This window comes from Lolium rigidum, chromosome 5 (assembly GCF_022539505.1).
Source record: "Lolium rigidum isolate FL_2022 chromosome 5, APGP_CSIRO_Lrig_0.1, whole genome shotgun sequence".
NCBI classification, from domain to species: domain Eukaryota; kingdom Viridiplantae; phylum Streptophyta; class Magnoliopsida; order Poales; family Poaceae; genus Lolium; species Lolium rigidum.
Genome location: NC_061512.1, coordinates 255,321,784 through 255,338,730, shown reverse-complemented (window position 1 = coordinate 255,338,730; position 16,947 = coordinate 255,321,784). Strand labels below are relative to the sequence as shown.

General features: G+C 50.0%; 1 protein-coding gene across 1 annotated transcript; it reads left to right on the top strand.

Annotated features, from left to right (window-relative positions):
• The first annotated feature begins 431 nt into the window (after positions 1-431).
• Positions 432-4,275, top strand: LOC124653245 (la-related protein 1B-like). The gene is made up of 7 exons (XM_047192316.1): positions 432-773; positions 899-1,745; positions 1,826-1,979; positions 2,061-2,151; positions 3,489-3,569; positions 3,694-3,765; positions 3,877-4,275. The coding sequence occupies exons 1-6, from the start codon at positions 432-434 to the stop codon at positions 3,763-3,765; spliced, it is 1,587 nt and encodes a 528-aa protein (XP_047048272.1). The 3' UTR covers positions 3,877-4,275.
• Positions 4,276-16,947: the final 12,672 nt, after the last annotated feature.

Below are 16,947 nucleotides of genomic sequence, written 5' to 3'. Positions count from 1 at the left end.
GCCTCTAGATGAATTTCCTTTAAAATGAAACTATGTCATTCTAGAAAAATCCAAGCTAACATTACAGTTGAAAAAAAAAGCTAATCTATTCCTGTACAACTTTCATGAGAGAAGAAAAAACTTTTTCCCGAAAATTGTTTGGAGGTGGATATGCACGAGAGGTTTTGCTTAGGAGAGCAAGAGCGGTTACTAGCGAGTAAACGGGGACACAACAAACTCGTTCTGTCCTTTCCGGGGGCGACTTTCCCGGAAATACCCCCGCGTGTTGCTCCAATTTGCCCACCTAACCTCCACCGCCGCTGGAGCTGCTCCTCTTCTCTCCTGGTCTCCTCCGTTCTCGATTAGTAAATCGCAATCCAAAACCCCGCTCCCCTCCTCCTCCGTGACACAACCCGCCGGACCGCGCGCCGCCGCCATCCCCTCGCGCCGCCATGTCGCCGGCCGCTGGAGGTGCCTCGCCCGCGCGACCGGCGGCGGGCAGCTTCGCCCCCGCGCCGGCGCCGACGGCGGCGATTGGCGCGCCGCCCCGGCCGCAGGAGAATCACCGCGATCCGGCCGCGCAGGCGGAGGGCCCCGATCCCGGCAATGCTGCGGCGAGGAAGACGGCGTGGAACGTGCCGCCGCCGCCGCCGGCCCCCGCTGGCGGCGGCATCATCGGCGGCGAGGAGTCGTGGCCGGCGCTCGTGGACGCGGCGCCGGGGCGCGCGGGGCCCAACTCGGCCTCCTCCGACTCCCTCAGGTCCCTCTCCGATGGCTCCGCCCCCTCCGCGCCGGTAACTGAATCTCGCCTCGAACTCCACTGTTCTGATGCATCTGGACGCGATCGCGCATGTTCATATTTGTTTGCACCGCTAGCTGATTGATTCCGTGTATCTGACGAATCTCTTGATGCGATCAGGAGGATTTGATTGCGCCGTCTGTGGCATCGCAGCCGGTTTCTAATCCGATCTCCACTTCCCCGAGCCCGAGCCCTGCGTCTACTTCCCCTCCTCCCAGCGCTCCCACCACGGCCCCATCGCCACAGAACGGCAGCCCAAGCCAGCCAGATTCAGTTCGGCATGATAGTGCTGGTCACGCTGGTAACAACCGAGGTACTGCACATGGTGGTAACAATGAACTGGTCAGCGGTTGCAATGAGAGCAATCGCGGTCGCAGCACCGGTAACAATAGTAGTGATGAGAACAGCAGTAGTGGTGGCGATGGTAACTGGAACGATGGGGGCCTTGGTGGAGGCAGCAACCTAAACTCTAGTGTTCACAGTGGAGGCAGCAACGTAAACTCTAGTGTTCACAGTGGAGGCAGCAGCCTCGGCTCTAGTGTTCATGGTGGCGGCATTGGGGGCAGTGGTACTGATAGCAGTAGAAGGGTGCTTAGCAGTAACAACTGGAATGGTAGCGGGCGTGGTGGTGGTGGCTGCAGCAATGACAGTGGCAATGGCAGTGGTGACTGGGGAAATAGAAATAGCGGTGGTAGAGGAGGCGGCCGCTGGAACAACAATGGTCGCAATGATAGTGGCAGCAGCAATGGATTTGGTGGTCGTGGTGGTCGGAATCGCCGTGACCATGACAGAGGGGGTAATTTCTCCCCAAGGAACTATTCAAGAGCTATGCCAGTGCAACAACAGCAGCAACAGTCAGGTTTCTATCAGCCTGGAGCATTTCAGCGACCACCGCCGCCCCCGCTTGCTACCCATTTTATGATGCCGCCGCCTTATGGGTCATATGTTCCACCCTTTGGTTACCCTGGTGAGCCAAATCATCCCGTCATTATTTGGAATGAAATTCTTATATCATTGTTGTAATGTGGTTTGTGTGGTGATGTGCAGGCGATGTACAGGCTTTTCCTTACTATGTCACACCAGTTGAGCAGCAGTTCCAGAACATGCAACTTGTTCAGCAATCAATGCAGCCCTTTGGTGTTCAGCAGGATCAACAAAGTTTGCAAAATGATATTCGACATCAGATTGAACATTACTTTAGGTAGTGGATCTACTTGATAATTATTGATGTCTTATTGCTGGTTTTGCTGCTAATTGTTTGTTTCACCTGTTTTCTTCCTAGCACCGATAATCTTTGCCACGACACATACTTGAGAGAACGCATGGATGATCAAGGATGGGTACCTATTGACCTGATCGCGAGTTTCCCGAGGGTTAGTTTTCAGTTTGTTTTCAATTGATTGAATTTTATTGTTAAGGATTGGTAATGTGGTAGCTCTACTCACTGTACTGTGATATAGAAGATAACTATGTTTCATGACCAGGACGTGCTATACTATATTATAGGAACATGTACTGTGATATAGATAACTATGTTTCATGACCAGGATGTGCTATACTATATTATAGGAACAATGTGATTCTGTTTCGTAAATGCAGAATGTAATTGAACTTATGTGTTAGTTTTTTTCGTTTGGTGTTGATGGTGGTTATTTTCGTGTTTCTACATCATTCTAGGCCTCACGATTAGAGAGGATTCACAGTGTTTAGGTTAGATGATTTGTGCATGTAATATACTACAATTCCTAATCACAGGTGCATAGTAGAAATTTGATGTGTTGTTGTAACGTTTCAAACTTTGAGAATTATATGTACAAGTAACCTTGTTTGGTTTTCGTTTCTCCTTTAGAATGGCTTAGGTGCTTCAAACTTTGAGAAATGTATGTACAAGTAACCTTGTTTGGTTTTGGTTTCTCCTTTAAGCATAGGTTTCCTGCATTGCCTTGAGCTCAGTTGTTTTCTTCCTGTGGGAATATTGTTGTGATTTTAATACTTAACCTTGCCAAGAGAACTTATGAAAAAATTGCAGACACTATATTGTTTTCTTGCACAATAAGTTTGTGTGTGTTCTAATTTCTACTTTGTGGTTGCCTTCTTTTTAAAATGAAATTGGGCCAGCTGTAAAACATTGTTAGTAGCTGCATTTGCATTGACCAGCAATTTCTATGTAGTTAATAGGTGACATGGGCGAGTCAGTATGATAATTTAAAATAGTACAATCTGTTAGAACTTCAGTGATGACCTCTATGGTTTTAGAGTTCACAGTAAGTTAGTATAGCTTTGCCCAAATCGTTATTGATATCGTAAGCCAAAAGGCAGTGACATTGTAATGCTGATGCTTGGAGAAAGCTTTTAGCTGTGGATGGGTAATCCTTGTCAGGGGTTCTCTGATAGTATAGTGGTATCCTCAGAGTACCTTTTGCATTGGCTTTTGAATTAATTTAGTTATCGTAAATCCTTTGATTTCCTTGGAAAATACTCTAGTTTTCCCATGAAAATATGCATTTCTGTTTGGAGATTATGGGGATTACTTAGAGTACATTGGTACTTAATCCTCCCAGGTTGGCAGTCTGCATTTGGACTTCTAGCACTAGTATATTATCCTCCACTGTTCTGAAAAGTAAACATTTAAATCAATGCATGATTACCGTGATTTCAAACTGCTATTGAAGTCTTATATTTTAATAATCTGGCTTGTGCTTTTATGCAGTGTTCCAGGTTCACAATGTTGGGAGTAGATACCAACTATATACTAGATTCTCTCCGGGGCTCTGAGCTGTTGGAAGTGCAGGTTCGCTATACACACCTGTAGCACAGGATTTACATTTGGTCTGTCCATTCTAGTGACTACATAGATGATGGTCTAGCACATCTGACATGTTCTTGCATGATTTACCACTCTGGAATGTCAACAGGGAAATAATATCAGAAGACGCAATGATTGGTCAGCATGGTTACTTCGCCGAGGACCCCCTCCTTCAAATTAGGTTGGTTCAACTTCGCCACACAGCACAAACACCCCACTCATCGAGTTTTTCCGTACTGATATACACTCACATTATAGATTAGGTGTACTGACTGAAGAAGTATTTCTCCAGGTCCAGTAAAGATCCAGATGATGAGGCAAGACAGAGCTGCTTGTCATTGCTGGAGAACTGATTAGAAAGGATCGTCTATTTGATCACGGGCGGGGGAGAGACCTGGTGGTAGATGGATCATGTATGTAGAGAGAGGGTCATAGTTTCAGTCGGACGATTTTGTTTGCCTAGGTCAGACATGTTGACTTGCACGTGGAAGCACATCAAAGGCATATTAAGGGGGACAAACACACCAAATAATAGGAAATAAATTCCAAAAAGCACAAATCATTTTCTCTTTTGTATGTATATATTTCTGTCTGAGATTATACTATCCTTGTCATGTTGGATGATGTCCCGTTCACTTTTGTGCATGTTCTATGATATTTATCTTGGGATTATACCGTCATTTGGGGCGCATTAGCTTATGTGTTCTTTCTATTTTTTTAGCAGAACGATCTAAGATTTTATTACATGGATACCAAAAAAAATTACAGGGATCTCCATCTCACCTGCGGTATCAAGCCACACATGTCTACCTACAGATAGAGAAGTGGCTGTTTCTTTTTTTGAAATTTAAAACACCTTCTCATTAATAATAGCCAGCAAGCGCCTCATTAAAAACCTTCCAGATGTATTTGGGGATATCGGTTACGGTTAGGGCTTATTCTTAGGATATTGTCAGGATAATTATGTGGTACATACTTTTCGTTTCTATTCTCTACATCCGGGGAACCTGCGTTGATTCCAACTTCTTGTTGGGCCTGATGTGGGATCAACAGTACAGAAGCATGTGAGACAATAGCGGAAAACTCTAGAAAAAGGCCGACCTCCGCGAAGGGAAGGCAACTCGCTCCGCACGCGACAAGTGGCGCGCTGTGGTGCCAGAAAATTCCTGGGAAGTGGCCTCCCTGCTCGCCACGTGTCGCAAGGGGAAGCAAGGTGGGGATGGGGGAGGAGAGAGAAGACTGAGTTGTGTCAGTTTTTCCCTTTTTTTTCTAGATTCGTTTTTTCAAAATGAAATATCTTGAGAACCGTAAGTCCAAATTGCGAACCGTTTTCACTTTTGAGATCCTCGCGTCGAGATCTTCAAAACTAGATCCCATGTTGATAGATTTGGAGATACTTTTTTTTCGTACTTCCAATAGTAGTATGATTGTACGCATGGTATGTACTCTAACTTGTACCTGTGTTTCAATTGAAAAGTACTTGTTTTTAGTGTGTTTGGTGCAGTTTTCCCTTTACTCCCTAACTGTACTTCGCCGTGTGCGGATGTACTCGTACTTACGCTGCGACCGTGCACTGCTCGTGTGTGCATTGTACGTCCGTACATGTACTTGCTCGTGTTCACGACCTGTACCGCTCGTATGCGCGTTTGTACTCGCTCGTCCGCGTGATCTGCATTTGTACTCGCTCGTGTGTTCAACTGTACTCGTGTGTTGTGCGTGACTGTACCTGCTCGTGTGCACGGCTGTACCTACTCGTGTACTTACTCGTGTGCGCTACTGTACCTGTGCTTTTTGTACTAGTACTTCCTCGTGTGCGCGACTGTACTTACTTGTATGTGCAACTGTACCTGTCTCATATGTGCGACTGTACCTGTACTCGTCCGTGTGCGACTGTATGTACTCGTGCACGTAACTGTACCTATCTCGTGCACGTGACTGTACTCGTGTGAGTGTGGTGCATGTAATTGTACTCGTGTAGAGCTAGCTATTAGCGCATACATGCACGGCATGAGTAAGGAGAGCTAGCAGATGTACGCGCGTACCGCTAGGGGTTTGAGTGCACTTGCAAGGACGAGTACGCGCGCCTGGGCAGGGAGCGTACGCGCGCGGCCGGCCGGGGATGAGTCAACGTGCAGCGCGTGGAGGTTTGTCCAACTTTCGGGCGTACGCGACGCGGTGAACTTGCCACGCGTCATCAGCTCGTTGTTCCAAATTTCCCTTTACGAAGGTAAACCTTTTTCTAGTGGTACCCGACAATAGCAGAATATGTGGTGGTTTTCCAACTTCAACACGAAGCCCAATAAGGCATTTTAGGAACCAAAGGTGAGAAACATAAGATAAAAACATACGAACAAAAATTAGATACCATGTGTTCTATGAATCTCCATGAATTGCAAGAGGTTGTTTCTTAATTATAGGGAAAAGATGGGAGATGAGATATGTTGAAAAGGATTTCTAGCGAACTGATAATAAGGTTTACGGAAATGTTTAAAATCCTCCAAAAGTGAAGGAAAGAAAATAATCATATATTGTTACTAGCCTTGGAACATTTCACACGCGCCGCAAGATGGGGTGTGCAAGATGAGTAGGTGTGGATTTTGGCTGTGTTTATTCAGAAAAAAAGAGTACAATGGAGAATAAGGTTGTCGGTGTCCATAATGGGCCCTTGATTTGATGACATTGCTCCTCACCTCATGGGAATTCTTGCCATATAGCTCTTACAGAGTCACTTTTTTCCAAATGGGGAACGACGCCCAAGTCTCTGCATATGCATCCCTTCGTTGCATTATTCTGAAGTTCAGCAATTCAGTTTTACAGCTCGTGGGTATACATAAAATGCATAAAAATTAACCAAGAGAACAAAATAAAGTGCACTTAAGCATCACGAAGTCTTATAGAAAACCGCCAGCCACCTTGGTTGTGCCGTTGCATATGATGAGCATTCCATCACAACCTTCTATAGCCTCGATCACTATCACTCTCGTGTGCCACGTTGCTTCCCCGACCCCTCCCGTCTCCATCAATAATGTTTTGTCGGACAAGTACCATTATTCAATCCGTCCAGTGATATTTAGACAAAACATGCCATCATGCCCCCCCCCCCCACACACACACACGATTGGCGTCGATGACTCCTTGGTCAACTTAAGATAATAATCTTGTCCAGCTGTCAAATTTTAATCTTTTTGTACCCGAAGAACTTGATTATTGGTCCAGAAAATCCTATAAACTCCTTAAAGTCATTTGCGGCAAACCATATCCATACACTAGCATATGTCGGTCCTCTGCCCTAGGATAGAGGCAGTTGACCCATCTACCCTCCGAGCCATAGCTTCTAACACGATGGGTTTCGGTGTCGGTTTTCGTCACGGAATCGGAAACAAGCATGGGGTTTGGGTATGTCCTTAATATGTGGACGATTTTGTAGTTGAGTTGGCCTGATGTAAAAACCGACTCTATAAGTCCGTACTGCCTTCCACTTAAAAAAAAGTCCGGACCGCCAGTTTCTCCCGGAGGTCCCAGGAATACCACAATCGGTTTCCAAAGCAAACAACCTCCAAAGGCTATATCTGATCAAATGAAACAACCGACCCTATAAAGGGAAGGAAAAAGCGACATCGGTGGTTGCAGGCGAGGGGGAGGGGCAACAAGACGACGACACTTGGAAAACATGCAATGAGAGGAACATATAATTTTGGACGAACGGGAGGTGCTTTTGGAGACGCCGTAATGTGGTGATCGCTTGCCGTCTTCTCCCTCCGTCCGCAAATAAATGTACATCTAAGTTTTGTTTAAGTTGAACTTAATTTTTTATATAGAAGTTGTAGCATTTTATTTCATACGGAGCTATTGTATAACGAAACCAAGTTTTAAGATACATCTAGTGATATGAATTTAGGTTCTCAGCTAAGTTTGTGCCCAATCAAGTCCTACATAGTTTGATTTGCTTCTTGAGTCTTTATTAGTTGCAACGTGAGCCATTGCAACTGAGATTTGATGATATCATTTGACTGAGAACGAAGTTAATTGAAAAATAACCACAGGCGGGGGCGGCAGGGCCCACCGTGGCTCGACGGCTCCTGACGGCAACCCTGGCAGCTAACGTGCCGCCACATGCGGCGGCGGCAAGCTCTGCCGCCAGCTGCTACGGCGGCATCTTCCACGTGTCGCCTGGGGGCCGTTCCGTCACGATGAAGGTGGTCTTTTTTGTCAATTCTATTCACATGTGGTCTTTTTTGACAATTCACTGAGGCAGGTGATCCTTTGTGTCAAAATTTCAGGACGACGCATGAGAAACCTGGGGCTGGCGAACGAAGCTCCACCCAGCAACGCAATCATTCCATTCCTTCCTGTTAGGGCATCTCCAACCGCGCGACCCAAACCGCGCCCGCGCGTCCGTTTGGGTCGAGCCGGACAAAAACGCGGCCCAGCGCGGGGACGCACCGCAAAAGCGGACGGCCGCGGCGTCGGGACGACGCAAACCCGGCCCAAATGCGGGCTAGGTTTGCGTGGCCGCGGATGGCACGCGCCGTCCGCTCGCGTCCCGCGCGCTGGTCGCCTCGTCTCCCTTGGGCCCACCCGTCGGTGACCGGGGGAGTCTATTAAATGGGGACCGGAGGGGATGCGGCCCTCCACTCCGGTCCCCGCTCCACTCCGCAGCGAAACCGCCGCCATGGCCCCGAAGCGGGTTTTCGCCGGAGCCAACGACGACGAGGCGGCGGCGGCCGGCGTCGTCCGCCGGCGCCTGCGGCCGTCGTGCGGAAACCGAGGCGGCCTCCACATCGGAGAGGCCGCCCGCGGCGGCGCGGCATTGCCGCAACCGCCGCCGCTGCTGCTCGAGCCCAAGCCCGAGTCCTCGGAGGAGGACCCGGACCTCCGCGCCGCCCTCATCGTCTCGGCGGCGGAGGAGGAGGCGCAATGGCCGCAACTCCATGCGGCCATTCGCACCTCCGAAATGGAGGAGGCGGCGCGGCGGGAGGCGGAGGGCGGGAGCTCTACGCCCGGGCCCTCCGGGCGCGACGGGAGGAGGAGGAGGAGGCGGCGCGGCGGGAGGAGGCCGGGCGCCGCGCCGGCGGCCGGCGGCGCCGCCGGGAGGAGAGGTGCCGCCGGCCCGGAGAGGCGGCGCCCGGGAGGCCGAGGCGGCGCCGCTGGCGGAGAGGCGGCGGCGCCTCCGGGCGGCGCGGGTGGCTCCGGACCCCCGCTCGCCGTGGGAGGAGGCCCCGTGGTCTCCACGGCCGGAGCGGGAGGAGGCGGCGCGGCGGGAGGAGGCCGGTCCCGGCGCGGTCGAGCCACAACGGTGCCTCGCCGCCGGGGACCTCGACGACGTCGCCGACGACGCCCACTGGGGCTAGGCGGCGCACCGGCGGCCACCGCGCCGCCGACCAAACCCTAGAGGGTTTTTAATTTCTGTTTATATTTTAGTTTAATTTTAAAAGCCCATATAGGGGCTTCTTTTGTTAGTTTTTTTGCCCAAAATAGGGCTATGTACTAAATTTGCCCAAAATAGGGCATATGTTTAATCAAATATCGTTTAAATTTGCCTCCTTTTTGTTTTCGTTTTTCTCCGGTTTATGCGATGCGTCCGCGCGTTGGGCGCAGCACGCGACCCAAACGGACACGCGGACGCGAGGCGCTGTCCGCGTGTCCGGACGGCGACCCAAACGGCCCAAAACGGACGGCCCAGCGCGTCCGTTTGGGTCGCCCGGTTGGAGATGCCCTTATCACGTATCCAGCTGACGTCCGACGCGAATGGAAGAGGATCAATGCCAAGGCATGGGATGAGCGGATGACAAGTCCCGTCGGCCGTGACGGGACGCGATGATGCGACCGTTCGTGCTGTTCGTTCATCAGTCAGCAAGACATGTCATCATGCCAGTAGGCTTTGCCCGTTTGTATATTTCTGATTGGCGATGGTTCTACCAAATGCAGAGCTCTTTGGTGGTGCTGCTGCGCCGGTCGCCCCGCCCACGCCACCGACGTTCCCCTGACGACTCCCCGACGGTGACTCTGGTGTGGTCTATCTCGAGTGGCGATCGTTGCCTTGATGGCTTGCTGCGACCTGCAGAGCTGGCGCGCGGTGAGCGAGGCCGAGAAGCCTCTCCGGCTTGCTCTCGAACTCTCGAAGCTGGACTCTCCGGTTAGTTTTTCCGGCCACGGCCGGCGAAACGCGACCACGACTAGGTCGACCGAAGCTGGCCGATCGATGGACAATGGGGCATCCCTAGCCAGGGAACGCCGCTGAATGGCGCCGCGCGCGCCTGTGCCATATGGGGCAAAGCCCAATGGCGGACGCCCTAGCTGACTCACCGAACGCCGTGCTCGTCTGGACACGCTCACGCTCGCGCGCGCGGTCAATCACAAGCACGATCGGATCTGCAGTGCAGGTGGGACACGCCAAACGAAGGCTACGGGACGTACTGCACGATCCTCCCTCCCGTTCCATCAATCAACGCTGCGTGCGATGTGCCGCTCTTTAATTGGCATCTGTACGAAGCAGGCGGGCTCCAGCTCCGGCATGCGTGCGACGCGCCAGGCCACCACTGCCACGTCTAAGAGCATCTCCACCAACGGTCCTAAATAGTCGTCGGCCGAAGCGCCGCTACTGCCGTATAGGGGGCGCCGACACCAGCGCCTCCATACACCAGCCCCAATAGATTTTGAAATATAAAATAATATTTAAAAATTAAAATTTATACGAAATTTATACAAAAGTAACTCGAATTTAAATCTAAATAAAACTTAAATTTCATCATAATCTAATATGTCGGTTGGGCGCGCAACGGGCCTCCCTCGTCGTCGTTCTTCGCCTTTGCCGCCTGTGTCCGTGCCCGCTTTTCGTCCCTTGCTTCGCGCATCTGGCGGTGGAGGATGGCGGCCGGCGTCGCAAGAGCTTGCCGGCGACGCTGTCCCCGCGCTCCAGCCTTTGCCGAGAAGCCTCGATCTCGACGCGCCTCGCCTGCTCGCGGTCGGACGCCTCATAATGGCGATGAGCTTTGAGCTCGCACAGTCGCTCCGCCTCCATGAGGAGGCGTCCCGCCTCCTCTGTGGCCGCTCGCTGGCACGAGATCTCGAGGGCGTGCTTGAGGTTAGCGTCGTTGAAAAACTCCCACTGCTCCTCCTTCAACCTCTGAAAGCGTTGCACGTTTAACGACGCCAGGTTCGCCGCCTACTCCGGGTCGGCAGGGGCCTGTGGCTGCTCGCCGCACTGCGCCGCCTCCTCCGCCGCCTCAGCTTTCGCCTCTGCGACGTAGGCCTCATGCCACGTCGTGAACCGTGGGTCCTCATCGACGTCGGAGTTGTACTCCGCGTCGGGCTGTGGCTCCGGCTACGGTGGTGGTGGAGGTAGCGTGCGGCCGTTGAGGCCAAGCATGGAATACGTCGTCTTTAGACGGCGCGGCATTTTGAGGTGGAGAGGAGAGAATGGAGCGGCGGCGGTGGTGGAGATGAGAGGATAGCACCGCGGTGGTGGACGGCGTACGTACTATATAGTGGTGGCAAATACCCGCATTTACGGCGGCGTAGGCGACTGGACGCTGCGTGGCCAGTCGCTGCCCTCGTGGCCGCCTCTGTTTCCGCGCGGGAGACCATTAAACGCCGACGACCAACCTTCCCGCGCCGCGACCGATGTGAACCGTCACGTCCTCTCGCTAACAAGGTACCCCACCCACGAAAACCATCGTTCCGCGAGGTACCGGTGCGCCCGATTCGTGCCCTTGGCTAAGAGGCTGGCACGGGGTTGTCGGTGATTCTGTTGGGCTCGAAAACTAGCCGGCGCCGTTTGGGCGCACCGGTGCGAGCCCCAAAACCACGCCGGCCTACAAAACACTATCGGGACTGCCGGTGAAGATGCGTTAAACCGTAGATGTCAAATTGGGGTTTTGCTGTGATTATTCGTTTGTGCCGGAAAAGTCTCAGCGGCCCGATGTATTTTGGTTCAACCAACTCACCCTCAAAATCCTACTCGTGTTCATTGCGGGCACCATGACGCTTCATCTCGATGATCATGTTGTGCATGATCACACAACAGGTTATCACCTCATCCATGATCTAAATAGACCATGTTCTAGCTGGGTGACGAACAATAGCCCACCGAGCTTGGAACATAGAATGACCATCAGTGAGGTGGAAGTAGTCTTTGTAGAGACGGGCATGCTCACCAACTCTGTTGCGTTGAACGTTGCACTGGCGGCCCTTCGTCGAGTCCCGGTACAACGACATCTAGTGCTCGTGGAGGATGGAGGCAGGCAACAACCCTGAGCTTTGACGTCTCGTAGGACACCTCGTCGGAAGAGGTGTCAATGCATTTCCTGCGGAGCCTCTCGAGCGACTACCTGATATCCATCTGTGGGACACCAATAATGGATCAATAGCCAGTCAAGTTGGCACAAAATGACTGAAAATGGCTTCTAAAAAGTTCGTAGGGATCGTACCGGCCAATTTATCAAACAGGTACTCGGCGTTGAGGCCGGAAGGTGCTCCCTGCAGATGCGCGGCTAACAAGGATGCGGGTGACATGGGCAGGTCCTCTCCACGTCCCTTGCTCCGAGCCTGGCGTTCGACACATTGACTTGGTTATTATTTTTTCCTAATTATGGTTGGCAAAAAATAGCTAGTGTTCAAATATTGGATTGCTTTGTTGTGTGATGTGTAGAAATGGATAACGACGACGAGATGATGGTTCAATAACAGATGCAAGAGGAGGCCGAGGCGACATCCGAGAGGAAGAAACACCTCCTAATTGATGCATGAAATGCATACATGAACTTTGTAGTTTATTGATACATATTCTCACATATTTGCAACACATATGATGTTATATCCATGTTTTACATTGATTTATGGGGATTTACCAATGATCCCCTTTATTTGCGTTATAATTCTGCATGACAGGAAAACTCTCTTTTGTGTATTTGTTTTACTTTCAGGGACCTAAATAGAGTCAAATTGAGCTAGTATTTCGGGGATGTCAATATTTCATCAAAAGAAGCTTCTGGAGCACTTGGACCTCACGAGAGGGGCCTGGAGGCCCAAAAGAGGGCAGGTGGCGCGCCCAGCAAGGGTGGGCGTGCTACCATGCCTCTTTTGGCCCTCGGGCCTCCAATCGGCCTGATTCTTTTGCAAGCCGACTTCATTTGACCTACTATATATTCGACCCCAAGGTTCCCTCGAGGAGAGCACCATAGAAACACAGAAACACCCAAATTGAAGCTGAAGCATCGAAGATTAGAGGGGGAAACTCCATCGGAGCCATCTCCGGAGTGTTCTCCACCTTCTCCAACATATTCAACATCATCACCATGATGAAAGGGGAGTAGTCCACCTCCGAAACATGGGTTTGTGGCAGTAGCTTGATCCATTTCTCTCTTGTTCTTCATTGATCTTATTACCATATGAACATGATTATGGTCATATATGTAATTCGTATGTGGTGGATGTTTATTTTATGATATTGATATATGAGATTGGAAGATATTAAAATAATTTCTTCACTTGAACACACACAAAAAACTATCTCTTTACTGCTTTTATCTAGTTTACTTAGTTTATTTACTTTACTGTAACTTCAGTATCTCTTTTATCTACAATCACTAATACGAAAAGTTGTGCTTGACAACCACACGGTGGAGTTGAGGACACAAGAAAAACTTTTCTTTGCAGGATTGTTGGATGAAGAGAAAGAGGAGATAACTCTTAGCCAATTCCCCGAGAGTTCGATATAAACCCTCGAGTCACCCTTGTGGGAAGGCTACCCTTTCTAAGACACTATGTGCTTGGAATCCCAACGAATTGACGATATACACGAGCATCATCACTAATCCTCATTTATGTTTGTCACCTATGGGCGAAGCTGCTGCCGCCTCGCATCGGCGGTTCAATTAAGGGGAAGGGAAAGAACATAGACCGCTACCGGATGGCCGGAGGAAAGATGATCCAAGAAGATTATTTAAAGTATGACGCCACACTGATAACCCCCAAGTATAGGGGATCACCGCAGTATAATTCGATAAGTATTTGAGTGTTGAACCCATGAGGAGCTGAGGTAAACTATCTATTCTCTAAAGCCTTATAACCCACTTATATGACCTTGTATGCAAAGCTAGGATCTATAGTGTGTGTGTGTGTGTGTCTGTGTGTGTGTGTGTGAGCGTGCGCGTGTGCGTGCGTGGGTGTGTGTGTGCGAGTGATGTCTACGCACGCTTCTATTTCTGTAGACAGTGTTGGCCCTCCAAGAGCAGAGGTTCGTAGAACAGCAGCAAGTTTCCCTTAAGTGAATCACCCAAGGTTTATCGAACTCAGGGAGGTAGAGGTCAAAGATATCCCTCTCAAGCAACCACTGCAATTAAGATACAAGAAGTCTCTTGTGTCCCCAACACACCTAATACACTTGTCAGATGTATAGGTGCACTAGTTCGGCGAAGAGATAGTGAAATACAAGTAATATGGATGATTATAAGTAGTAATTGCAATCTGAAATAAAAATGGCAGCAAGCGAACCTGTAGCAGAACTTATTGGAAACGGTGTTTCAATGCTTAGAAACAAGGCCTAGGGATCATACTTTCACTAGTGGACACTCTCAACAATGATCACATAATTGAATAAATACATGCTACTCTCAAACACTCTCTTGTTGGATAACAAACACCATTCATTGTGTAGGGCTGCAAAAGCACACCTCAAGCCGGAGTAAACAAGCTCCACAACTTCATAAAGGAATCACACACGATGCGCACACTGTTACCATCACACCGTGGAGAGTGACTCCGGAGTTCATATTAAAGTAACCTCTAGAGTGCATAATAGACAAGAGTAACATCTACATATTCAACTAGATTACAAAGTTCATGATCACATAAAGATCACACCATGGGAGAGAGATATGAACCACATAGCTACCGGTAGAGCCCTCGGCCTCGGGGGAGAACTACTCCCTCCCTCATCATGCGAGACAGGAACAGCGATGAACATGGCGATGGAGTCGATGGAGATGGCTCCGGGGGCAATTCCCCGTCACGGCAGGGTGCCGAAACAGAGACTTCTGTCACCCGAATTAGGGTTTTTGGTGGCGGCGGAGCTACGGAACTCTTCTGGGGAAATCGTCCACCCCCCCAGGGTTTTCAGGGCAGGACCTTAATATAGGCGAAAGGGCGGAGCGAGGGGTGCGCGAGGGGCCCACCCCATAGGGCGGCGCCGCCCCCTCCTAGCCGCGCTAGTGGATGGGGAGGAGGCCGTGGGCCTCCTCTGGCCTGGCCCTTCTGGCTTCATGGGTCTTCTGGCGAAATAGAATTTCTGTAATTTTTCTGGATTTTTCCGAGCACTTTGGTTTTTGGGCCTTGATGCGTGCAGTCGACACGTCCGTTGGGAACCCCAAGAGGAAGGTGTGATGCGTACAGTAACAAGTTTTCCCTCAGAAAGAAACCAAGGTTTATCGAACCAGGAGGAGGCAAGAAGCACGTTGAAGGTTGATGGTGGCGGAGTGTAGTGCGGCGCAACACCAGAGATTCCGGCGCCAACGTGGAACCTGCACAACACAATCACAGAACTTTGCCCCAACATAACAGTGAGGTTGTCAATTTCACCGGCTTGCTGTAAACAAAGGATTAGATGTATAGTGTGGATGATGATGGTTGTTTGCGAAGAACAGTAAAGAACAATTGCAACAGATTGTATTTCAGATGTACAGAATAGGACCGGGGTCCACGGTTCACTAGTGGTGTCTCTCCCATAAGATAGCAGATGTTGGGTGAACAAATTACGGTTGGGCAATTGACAAATAAAGAAGGCATAACAATGCACATACATATATCATGATGAGTACTATGAGATTTAATCGGGGCATTACGACAAAGTACATAGACCGCTATCCAGCATGCATCTATGCCTAAAAGTCCACCTTCAGGTTATCATCCGAACCCCCTCCAGTATTAAGTTGTAAACAACAGACAATTGCATTAAGTATGGTGCATAATGTAATCAACACAAATAACCTTAGACAAAGCATCGATGTTTTATCCCTAGTAGCAACAGCACATCCACAAGAACTTTCTGTCACTGTCCCAGATTTAATGGAGGCATGAACCCACTATCGAGCATAAATACCCCCTCTTGGAGTCACAAGTATCAACTTGGCCAGAGCCTCTACTAGCAACGGAGAGCATGCAAGAACATAAATAACATATATGATAGATTGATAATCAACTTGACATAGTATTCAATATTCATCGGATCCCAACAAACACAACATGTAGGATTACAAATAGATGATCTTGATCATGATAGGCAGCTCACAAGATCTAACATGATAGCACAATGAGGAGAAGACAACCATCTAGCTACTGCTATGGACCCATAGTCCGGGGGTGAACTACTCACACATCGATCCGGAGGCGATCATGGCGATGAAGAGACCTCGGGGAGATGATTCCCCTCTCCGGCGGGGTGCCGGAGCGATCTCTGAATCCCCCGATATGGGATTGGCGGCGGCGGCGTCTGCGGAAGGTTTTCCGTATCGTGGCTCTCGGTGCTTGGGGGTTTCGCGACGGAGGCTTTAAGTAGGCGGAAGGGCAGGTCAAGAGGCGCCACGGGGGCCCCACACAACAGGGGCCGCGCGGGCCCCTTGGCGGCCGCGCCGCCCTGTTGTGGCGGCGCCTCGTGGCCCCACTTCGTGACTCCTTCGGTCTTACGGAAGCTTCGTGCAAAAATGGGACCACAGCGCGTTGATTTCGTCCAATTCCGAGAATATTTCCTTACTAGGATTTACGAAACCAAAAACAGCGAGAAAACAGCAGCGGCTCTTCGGCATCTCGTCAATAGGTTAGTGCTGGAAAATGCATAATAATGACATATAATGTGTATAAAACATGTGAGTATCATCATAAAAGTAGCATGGAACATAAGAAATTATAGATACGTTTGGGACGTATCAAGCATCCCTGATACGTCTCCGACGTATCGATAATTTCTTATGATCCATGCCATATTATTGATGATACCTACATGTTTTATGCACACTTTATGTCATATTCGTGCATTTTCTGGAACTAACCTATTAACAAGATGCCGAAGTGCCGATTCTTTGTTTTCGCTGTTTTTGGTTTCGAAATCCTAGTAACGAAATATTCTCGGAATTGGACGAAATCAAGACCGAGGGTCCTATTTTGCCACGAACCTTCCAGAAGACCGAAAGGGATACGAAGTGGGGCGACGAGGCGCCGCCACCATAGGGCCGCGCGTCCAAGGGGGGGCCCGCGCCGCCCTATGGTGTGGGCCCCTCGTCAGCCCTCCGACTCCGCCCTTCCGCCTACTTAAAGCCTCCGTCGCGAAACCCCTGATGCGGAAAAACCACGATACGGAAAACCTTCCGGA